Source organism: Seriola dumerili, unplaced genomic scaffold (assembly GCF_002260705.1).
Source record: "Seriola dumerili isolate Sdu_G_001 unplaced genomic scaffold, Sdu_1.0 BDQW01000035.1, whole genome shotgun sequence".
Taxonomy (NCBI): Eukaryota; Metazoa; Chordata; class Actinopteri; order Carangiformes; family Carangidae; genus Seriola; species Seriola dumerili.
Window position 1 is genome coordinate 1,497,507 of NW_019174290.1, and position 10,476 is coordinate 1,507,982.

At 44.5% G+C, this 10,476-nt stretch overlaps 1 protein-coding gene across 1 annotated transcript; it reads right to left on the reverse strand.

Annotated features, from left to right (window-relative positions):
• Nucleotides 1-2,639: 2,639 nt before the first annotated feature.
• On the reverse strand, nucleotides 2,640-9,646 carry LOC111216531 (neuropeptide FF receptor 2-like). Its single transcript, XM_022738059.1, has 3 exons — nucleotides 8,751-9,646; nucleotides 6,930-7,527; nucleotides 2,640-2,717 (listed from the first exon to the last, which is right to left on the reverse strand). Exons 1-3 carry the CDS (start codon nucleotides 9,644-9,646, stop codon nucleotides 2,640-2,642), a joined length of 1,572 nt encoding a protein of 523 aa, XP_022593780.1.
• Nucleotides 9,647-10,476: the final 830 nt, after the last annotated feature.

Below are 10,476 nucleotides of genomic sequence, written 5' to 3' on the forward strand. Positions count from 1 at the left end.
AGGGTGTGACAACAAGTCAGCTGATCACAAGTGTCTCACCACATTATGGATAGGATTACAACAGAGACTGAGTTCTTAGTTAAAGAGTAAGCTCCTAAGTTCATCAGCAACAACTGTGCTCTGCAGGTACATGAATTGAAATGTATGGCTGTAACGCAGGTTGCCTACTGCTCTGACACTGTAGCATGCCAAATTGCTACTGAAGAAAGAACTTCTCCCTCACATGCCTGCAGCCTGAGAGTCTTGACCCTGTGTACTGCAATTTTGTGGGTTTATTCTCTCTCTCTCCTGGCCTGGGGGAGCGGGTTTGACTCACCCGAAGCTGCAAGACTGAACCCTGCATCACCCTCGTGACACAACATCCTAGCTGCGATGCTGGTGGTGATAACAGCTGGTCTGGCTTCGTCTACCCCGCAGTCCAGGTTTTATTTTGGGGTAAAATAGCGAATGGAGAAGTTCCATCGGCATCGGATGGGTGTGTCGTATGAATAATGGCTGAATTCCATTTAGCTGATTCGGTTTCAGGGTCCTGGTATTGTGCATGCTGGCTCACTGTCACACTGTTATGGCTTACTGGGACAATTGAATAGGACAGACCCATTGTTTATGTGATTAGTGTGTGCTTTGCCTACAATGGCAAGTCAAAATGTTTGCTGTGACCAAACTAAAAGACTAACAAAGAGCAAAGCTAATGTCTGTAGACACCATGAACAGTGAATAGTCAATGTTTCATACTGTAGTGCGTATTAATCAGGGGTTCAAAACAAAAACAAAAAAAAAAAGAAAAGCTAGCGGGCCAGACTGCAGTTTGCACGGCTTGGTGAGATGTGCCGCTGAACATATGAGAGCAAAAAAATCCTTTGTGTGTGTGGGAGGGGTTGCAGTGCGAAATGTGCAGATGGGAGCAGCCTAAAAAAAATATAGTCCGAAACTTTCTCCTTGAAAAAAAACAAAAACAAACTTTCTCTTCTTTTAAGACAAAAAAAAAGTGATGTCAACACTGTAGTGAGACACACTCAGCTATGAATGTTTAATTTTGAACTATTGTTACTAAATTTTTTAGGCTAAAGCAATTTGACATTCTGTCAACGGCAGAACATAGTTTCCTCACAAAAATACACCTCCCCTCTGTAATCGGCCTCATCAATAAAACAGAAGTGGTGTTTTTGGCTTCGCAATTGACAAGTTGTTTTCAGCAGAGCTCTCACCACTATGTATATTATTTCACAGCATTTTTTCTTGACAGTTTCTCTGCCTTTAGTGTGCAGTGCTCCGCTCTGGGTCTGCCCGCAAGTGTTAAACGGTCCTAGATCTTGTTGCCAAAAAAAGGAAACACGAAGATGGTAATGAAAGAGGAGGAAGAGAAACAGGCTATTGTTGGCATGGTTTCTAACACTGGCACAGCAATGACGCAAGGACAGAGGAGATGACCAAAAGGGAAAGAAAGAAAGAAGAAAAGAAGGAAAGGCAGAGAGGTGAGAGGGGAAAAAAGGAAAAGAGACGTACAGAGGGAAACACAGGATGATGAAATGATGTGGAGGAAAGATATGAGTGGATCAACAAGACCGGAGGTCTGAAGAAATGAAAGCAATCATGAGTTGAAGTGCCTCATTATGAGTTCTCGGGATATCTGAAATTGTGGAATGAAATTGTGTGTGTGTGTGTGTGTGTGTGTGTGTGTGTGTGTGTGTGTGTGTGTGTGTGTGTGTGTGCGTGTGTATACGTTCAACGGCATTGTGAGTGCTTCAAGAACCAAATGACAATTCAGATGCCTGCTGTGAACTCAGGTCCCTGGAGGTTATACATTTCATGCAGCTGCAAACTACCACTGCTAAAATTTTCATCAGTCATTTTATCAAGTCAATTACATTTATTTTTGTCTTCCTGTAAAATAGATATATTATGAGGATAACATGACAAATATACAATGGTGTTTATACGGAGGGAGGCACAACTCAACATCAGATAGTTCTGAAACTGAAATGCAAAATGCAAAATACAAAAACAAGCATCAATATTTGACTCCTGACGCTCTGTGGATGAAGATATTGTCATCCAAGAGACGACTCTCATCAGCATAGAAACACTTAATCATAATATAAAAACAACATTCATAAACACGTATTGATTTGTAGCGATCTTTCCCTCTGACAGGACAAGTCTACCCAAACTATGCTAGAAAGCCAGCGTGCACGGCTGTCCTGTCGTCAGGCTGTAACTTCAGTGACACTCTAGCTGTGACCCAATTCAGGGGCCGCATCGTTGTGAGGCTGCATTTAAAGACCAATTGCGTCACAGCGGCGCAACTAGGCTGTCCATTTTCAAAGGCTCCCTCAAATGCCGCCTTCCTTTCCTGGGAAATGAAGGCTCCACATCCTTCGTGGTCCAACCTATCCCAAGATTCATTGCACACAGATAATGAAACTAATATGGCAGCAAACAACGCCAATAGAGAGACCGAAATTACACTGTTGAATTTAAGTATTGGGTTTCAGTTCAGTTGAACAGCTAACGGTCATAAAACCAAGTGCCTTAAAAGCTCAAGTTTTTGTTAAAAAAAACGTTTTGTCAAAGTAGCTCGGCAATGATCACATTAGGTAAGGGCGGACACAACTGGTGACGCAAAGTGGAAATCCTCCTTAGGCCAAACCTTCGTGGTCCACGAAGGCTACGAAGATCGCACCTTCCTGGACGGCGTCCTCCAAAGGATTCAGCCCCTGAATTGGGAAACAGCGAATGACTGTCCTTCCGAGGAAAACAACACCATCATCAGCTATTTTTACAAACGATCTATAAATGGTATGTTAACATTTAAGTCAAAGTCCTCCAGTGCGGAGGAGCGACTCATCTGTCGCAAGCAAGTGGAGGAAGTAGTGAGATGCTATATATACAGCTGCAAAGTCCACAGAGGCAGAAGGTCATGGTGGCTGGATGAGTCAACAGCACGGCCACAGTTTGCTTCACACTTCCTACTTACAGTTAATGCTGGCTTCTTTTAATCATGACCGTGACCGTTTCCTAACCTTATCCAAATGCTCATTATTTTTGCAGCTGCTGTTGGTAATGGTTTTGGAAGGTACAGGGAAATTATGTCATACTGCTGAATCAGAAACTCCTCATACAGTATGGCTCATTCTGGAAGGACATTGTAAATTAACTACATATTTCATATAATGTTTAATATTGGAGGGCTTGTTAGCCACACATGCACTCGCCCGCTCGTCAAGAATACGGTGACTCATCTGACCATATGACTTCTTCTCTTCGTGGCTGAAGCTCCTGCCATCTGTGTCCTAATTATAAACCACCTTTCTGGGTGACTTAGACCTCTTACCGCCTTGATCTAAAATAAGGTTTAAGTGGGCCTGCTCAGGCTTTTTACACTTGATAATTGTATCATGCAGCGCAGCTCTATATTAGTGTCTTCATTTGTTTTGTTTGTCCCCTCATTTATTCAGGCTTTCCTTTCATTTGTCACCCGTCTGTATATTGATCATGATGTTTCAGGGATCATATTTTGGCCAGTGAGAAAAGCAGAGGACGGCAAGCGGGCAAGCAGAGCTGTAATTGTTTTATGAAGCCTCCAGGAAACAGACGGCATCTTTTGGTGAGAAACAATGAACGTTAATAGAACTTTGTTTCGAAGTGAACTCCACAGGGTATGTCTGTGAGAAAACCCTTTCCTGAAACTTAATAATATAGTAGCCAAACCATTGCCTGAATATAAGCCTGAACTTCACCCAAGGCTTCAACAAAGTGGATTCACTCTCTGAAATCTATTAGCTATTTTCTCCACATGGCGAACGAGTAAAATTAAAATGCCCGACTTGTTCTGCAGACACTAATCAAATTCGCTGTGGAGCGTTGTCCATTTCACAAATCTGAGGGGTAGTCTTTGGGTAACTCTCTTCTTCAACTTCTCTGTTAACTTGTTCAATAAAGGAATGAGAGCTTCTCATAACCAAATTCAGATCCCTTTAAGATTTAATCAGGCCTGAGGGGAGCAAGACAAGATTGGACAAAGGATTTGAGGAGACTGTGCAGAAGCCTTTTATCTGTCTATTCCAAGCCTCCCACCACTTTTTTACATCCCTATTAGCTGAAGTTCTTCTAAGAACAGTGATGTTGAAGGTTCTTTTAAAATGAGTGAAAATCCTGGGACGTTTCAGTCGCAGTTACAGGTGACCACAGACAAACTCTTGGTTTTTTTTTTTTTGGTTTTTTTTTTTAATGAAACACCAAATGCACATAATTGAGTACACATGCCCTCCATTGACACAGTGCAAAACTGAGACAGAGAGAGAGAGAGGTAGATGAAAGTAAAGAGAGAAGGAGGGATGAAAGACACAGTCACAGCGTAATGGCATTGAGATTTTCTACAAAGCAACCATATCCAGTGACATAAATAGGACGGTTTCAACACAGTTTGATGCCTTGAGTGCTGCATCACGTCTACTTGCGCTGCGAGGACAAGAGTGTGATTAGCAGCTTGATGTCACAGCAGTTCATGCTATTCACCACCTCTGTCTTGCACACAACTGGAAGCAGCCCAAGGGTAGATTAGATTTTGTTGACTGTGTTGCATGCATCTGTGTACGCGTAAGTGTGTGTGTGTGTGTGTTTCAGTTCTTTAACCTTTAAAGCTATTTTGGCACCCTGTTTCAGTACTTTACTCAACAAGGGATGTGCTGGTTTAACAGGAAGTGTCTCTGCTTGGACCGATGTTCTCCTGTTAGCAAATACCAAAACGGATATACTCTTGTATTCTTCTGTCGCTAGTCGCAGCACAGTCAGTGTAATATTTACAGTAAAGTGTCGCTTCACCCGAATTGAAAACTAATAATTTCCCTCTGACCTTTAGTGGTATCTAGGCGTAAATAGAGAGATAGTTTTGGTTGATTTGTCTAGGTTTTGAGATGTTTATCTCACCAATACAGTTGAGGTAAATGGAATTTCACTGGAGCTGCCTTCAACCGAGGGAAAAGCCACTAATCAGAGTTTTGTAAGAGGACGAAGATGTTCCCCAGAAGTCAAAAGTGTGGATAAGATTGCGGCAACTTTTTAAAGGTCTCCTGTGGTGTTTTTGACCATGAGCAACAGAAGTGTGCCCCCATTTTGTTTGCTCCTGTCAGTGGTTTCACATGATTCCACTGGTCTAGGTGGCAGTAATGCACTGAAACAAAGGCAGCAATGGGCCAGGGAAAATGTGGAGAAGAAGTAGAATACAAGCAAGTAAACATGGATGTAAACAATGCAGGATTCAGTCTTTTCTAAAAACAATCAGCTTTGTAGATGTCTTGTGTGGAAGCGAATGCGTGCATGGACAAAATACCCTCTACCGCCAGCCCCACTACCAAATAGAAAACAGCTTACAGGAAAACAGTGTCAGACTGAGGTGAAAATTAAATGGCAATTCTGTCAGCCTGTTGTTGTTTCATCTTAAATTTAATTATTACATCCTGTGACAAAATTACAGTCACCAAAATTACATACTGCAGGAGGCCTCCAAAAAGTCAGAGACAGAAATCTTTATACCCGAGCAAATTGAACCAAAATTATCCCCCAGTTAGAAACCACTTAAGCTTTTATTTATTTATTTATTTTTTTGGGGTGAAGTGGCTCTTTAAATTGCCTCTAAATTAAGTAACCGTGCTTGTCTTAGAATTAGTTCAGTCCCTGGTCTTAGCTTTTCAAAAACAACATGAACGTGAGAAGTTGCAAGAGCAATATCACAGTATTTATGTCCAAATCAAAGCTGTTCGCCGTGTTCTGAATTTTTCATTTTCTGCTTCACATACGTTCATATCTCATATTCCCCGCGAATCATCTGTATGATTGCACACGCGAGCAACCGGTACTGCATATCTGCCTTCACAGACTGCAGACACCGATCGTGACATTAACCTGTGAAAATCCGTCAGAAACAATTTACACAGACACTGAATTGTAACAAAGAGCTTTAACCTTCCTGTTAGCAACAAATACAATCGAAACCATTAGCAAAGCAATGAGGAACGAAGAAAAGAATCTCAACAAAAAAGAAAAAACCCCCGTCACACTGTACGTCCTGCCGGGTTACTGTCTTAAGCAGATGTAAGACACAACTGTGACTAGCAGCTGTATAGCTTATAATATGACTTGCATGTAACAGCGCACACTGCCGCATCCATCTTTCTTGATAATAACTGGCTTTTGAGCCCAGAGCTAAATAACGCTGCTCTTCATAACTCTCCCCCTGCAGGGTTCACTCCATCACTGCTCCCCTCCACCTTACTTCCAAAAACCTGAACTCATTGGTGCAAATATTGGTCCCGGATCCGCTGTGCTTTAGATCCTACAGAGACTCTACTACACGCAGAAAGCAGTGTGTAGACCGGGTCAGTTTATCCTCAAGACAAACAACGGCTTTTTGCGAGGGATTAACCCACACTGTCAACTGTAAACTGTGCATCTGGAGCTGTGTGTGTTTTTGCTGCCTGTAGGACAAAAAGAAAAAATTCCTCCCTGCTGATACATCAGATAATCTGCAGCTTTCACAGACTGGTCATATCGGTTGTTTGATCCTCCCTGTCTCCTACCAGAGAGTAGGTTTCTGATGTTTTGCTTCTGTGCTGCCGAGTGGAACAGAGAACGTTTCTACCCATAGTAATGTCTCTCTTATCAGCTGACAGACCATATATTCTGTCCCCTGAGTGCCTCCTCAAAGGCAGCACATCTATTTCTACAGACTCAATTCTTAAAGGTAATGATCCAGTGTTCTCATTCACAGAGTGTCTCCTTGTAGGTAGGACGTCTGCTCTTTGTACGGAGTGCTGGAGTGTGTGGAGCTGGCAGGGGAGCAAAGAGCTGTCACACACACTGGGACTGGACCGACACCAGTCTGAGATGCTGTGGTCGGATCCTGCTCGGCTGTCTGAACTGTCTCTGACCTTTGTCCCCAGTCCCTGGCCACAAGCCAGGCTCAGCAGCCTGGGGATTGTAACCATGGACGCAGACGCTGCCAAAGCACCGGCAGCAATACGGTGGCGCTCAGCATCAGTCACTTTGTTGTCTGCAATCACTGCGGCAGGAGATGCCACAGCAGCTGAGCTGGAGAAGGAGGAGGAGCTGAAGAGGGCCGCGACTTTCTGGTAGTATCGCGTCCGTATCACCTTTGCCGAGCGGTACAGATCCCCAATGAAGCAGTAACAGATGGGGTTAAGGCTGGAGTTCGTCAGGCCCAGCCACTGGGCAAACGGCCGCGTCTGCAGCAGCCAAGACGGTGGCCTCTGCTCGCAGTCTATCCAAAGGTCAACCAAGTACAGCGGCAGCCAGGACACCGCGAACAGCAGCACCAGACACACCACCATCTTGGCGATCTTCTGACGAGTCTTGAGGCGTGAGGTGTGCAGAGCTTGGCTGCGAGGATCCAGATCAGCAAAAGTGGATTTTTTCCCTCCCCAAAGCCGCCTGCCTGTCAGGAAGCCTATGGTGAGGTTAAAGGTCACTGGCAGGCAGTAGAGCATGACGAACAACAGCACATTGTATCTGTGGAAGAAAAGGGAAATACGAACAGTGAGATTCTTATAACTTTCCTTTCTAAAACGATAAATACCTTGAAGTCTGTGATGTTTTTTGGCTAAAATCTCTCTATTATAACCATTTTGTATGTGTTGAAACACTAAAAATGACACTGTCCATGGCTGGAGACAATATCCTACTCTAAGTAGAAATGCCGAGCAAGTCAAGTATACTTTTATTACAGCAATAACATGCTGCATTTGAAGTTATGGATTACCGCCTAAGTACAGTTATCAGGAACACAATGGACTCTTCTCAAGACTATTTACTTTGCTTCTTTTTTAATCAACAACACACAGGGCTACCTATGATGATATTATAACAGCTGCTCTGTCTTTGAACTCTCACGAGAATTAGGTTTGAGGGTATCTGCAGATAATCAACACTATTTCACACTTTGCAGCACAGTCAAGTCAAGACAAGACAATAAAGCTATAATGGTGCAACAGCTAAAAAGATTAAAGCAAAGACTGTACACAACAGAAGTCATCCTGTGACAGGGATTAAAAAAAACCTGTCTCTAAACCTGTGCTTTAAGAGTTCATCTTGACAGCACAGCGTTTAAAAACCCCACAGGTTTGAGAGACAAGTACGTCCCTATGTGAGAGAGTCTAAGGGCCTTGGCACACCAAAGCAAACTGTAAGAAGTAGCTGGGACAAATGAGGATTGATCACACGCTTGCTTTGGAAGTTGCTCTCAAACACAGCGGAAAGACTGTAGATAACAACTAGCCGACAGCCGACCTGCATATAATCTCTGTGCCTGCGTGCGAGGTAATAACTTCTGTTACAGAAAAGACAAAAAAACAATCAGCCTACATCTTTATGCCTCTGTACACAAAACATGAAATGCAAATATGTCTGGCAAAAAGTTGTAACAAGCACGGTAAAGTTTAACTTAGCTTTGATCTGGTGTTGAAGACGCTTTAAACTGGGGAAATCCCTGATTCACTAGGCCGAACAGCCAACATGTCAACATGCTCAGTTGGTCACTAAGAGTCGATTACCACAAACGCAGCTTGAGAAATAAAGAGCTTTCAAGGCAGACTCTCAGCTTGGTGTGTCCGGACCCTCAAGCCCCCTTTTCCAGTGCTGATGATCATTCACGAGTCTGAATCCTGTAATACACACTGGGTCACGCACATACTGTACGTATATATATATATTCTATAGTCTGTTCGAGCACCTACCCTTGTTTGAGGCGATGCTGAGGCCACTCCTCCTGACAGACCAAGATGGCGAATGTCCCAAAGCTGATCTCCCGCCGCCGGTTCATCACCGCAATAGGAGCGCACATGATCGAGGACACCGTCCACACCACGGCGACAGTTGCCAAGATTCGGCGGCGGGTAAACATGGAGCGAGCTTGCAGAGGCGATTTAACGCTGTAGTAACGATTCACACTGATCACCGTCAGCGTTAACACACTGGCTGAGACTGAGACGGCCTGAGTGAAGGGCACGGCTCGACAGAGGAGGTCACCGTAAACCCAGGCCGTGTAGATCTGGCTTCCCAGAGTGATGGGCATGCAGACGCAAACCACGGCCAGGTCACACACCGCCAGGTTCACCAGCAGACTGCGTGTTGCGCTGACACTGGCCAGACGCCGGCTGTGCCTGTTGGTAAGGACACGCAGGGACATTAAATTCCCAATGAATCCCAAAATGAAGGAGAGGCAGTACATGATGGTCAGAGCGATGGTGCTGGGCTCATGGACGGTCCAGAGCAACATGCTCTCCAGATCTGCCAAGTCATTAGAGGGGAAGGTGGGCAGGGACAAAGGAAAGGAGGAAGAGGAGGGTTGGTAGACAAAAGTGGTCGTTTGTCGAAAGGATAAGGAGGAGGTGGTGGAGAGAAGAGGGGAGGGAATGAGGGAGGAGTATGGAACGAGGGAAGAGGGAAGCAAAGATGGCAGAGGTTGATTAAGGGAGGCAGTTGTGGAGCTTAAGGTGGAAGGCAGCATCAGAGAGCTGTGGAAGCTGTAGGTGTGGTTGAGTCTTTCGTGAGAGCCGTCATACTGCAGCAGTGGAGAGAAGCTGGGCTCGACTGAGCTCCAGTCCAACGGCTGGTCCTGGGACAGATCCATGCTGCTTCCCGGTGGGAACAATCACACCGCAGGAGGGGCAGGAGAGGGGTATGACAATCTCTCAAATGTGAGGCTCACTGTAAAGGTTTCCCTTGCTCCTCATTAAAATCCATTCACAGGCTTGTTAGAAAAAGCAAAACACCAAAAATCAGAGACCAAAAAGGTGTGAAATCCTGAACAAAGACATCACATCAGGTCCTATGTTTCAGTCTTGTGCTCTGTAAGTCATTGTGTTCTGTGTGGGTAAAAATGTCTGTAGACAATAGCAAACAACAGTCCAACACCTTACGCCACATCTTATGAATCAGCTGGAGTCGTGATGCTGTTCAGCACTGGTCCCAGTGCAGTCCTTATGTAACATATGTACATTCATCCCTCCAGGGAGTGGCTGTCTGAACCTGATAATCCAGCACCTGGATTAGACTTTCTCACCTTCAAGGAGGTAAACCTCATGCAGACCCCCCCCCCTCCCCCTCACCTCCTCCTCCTCCTCCTCACTCTCTCCTCCACCTCACACCTTTTAGTCCATCACAGGGATGCAATCGGATCTGCTTAGAGAAACTAAGATATCTGAGGCTGTTTCCACCTGCAGCTGTGTTAACAGCTCTGTAGCCGACCAAACAACAGCAAATAAGACATTCCTGGATGGAAAAACACTGAAAAGCTTTTAACGTCTCCTCATGGTGTGTTTGGTTCAGAGCTGCTGCCAGTTAAGTCGTGGAAACAAAAACAAGGAGCAAAGTGTAATTGGACTTTTAACAATGCAGACCTGCTAAAGAAAAATTATCTCAGTATAGCTTTAATATGAATTATTCATTGAGTAAGTGTAA

Excerpts from the sequence above, each read along its gene's own strand:
- LOC111216531 (XM_022738059.1), bottom strand. The coding sequence starts at position 9,646 with ATGGATCTGTCCCAGGACCAGCCGTTGGACTGGAGCTCAGTCGAGCCC. Across the intron at positions 7,528-8,750 it reads CAGCATCGCCTCAAACAAGG|ATACAATGTGCTGTTGTTCG; the intron begins GTAGGTGCTCGA and ends TTTCTTCCACAG. Across the intron at positions 2,718-6,929 it reads GCCAGGGACTGGGGACAAAG|GGGCTGAATCCTTTGGAGGA; the intron begins GTCAGAGACAGT and ends TTCCCAATTCAG.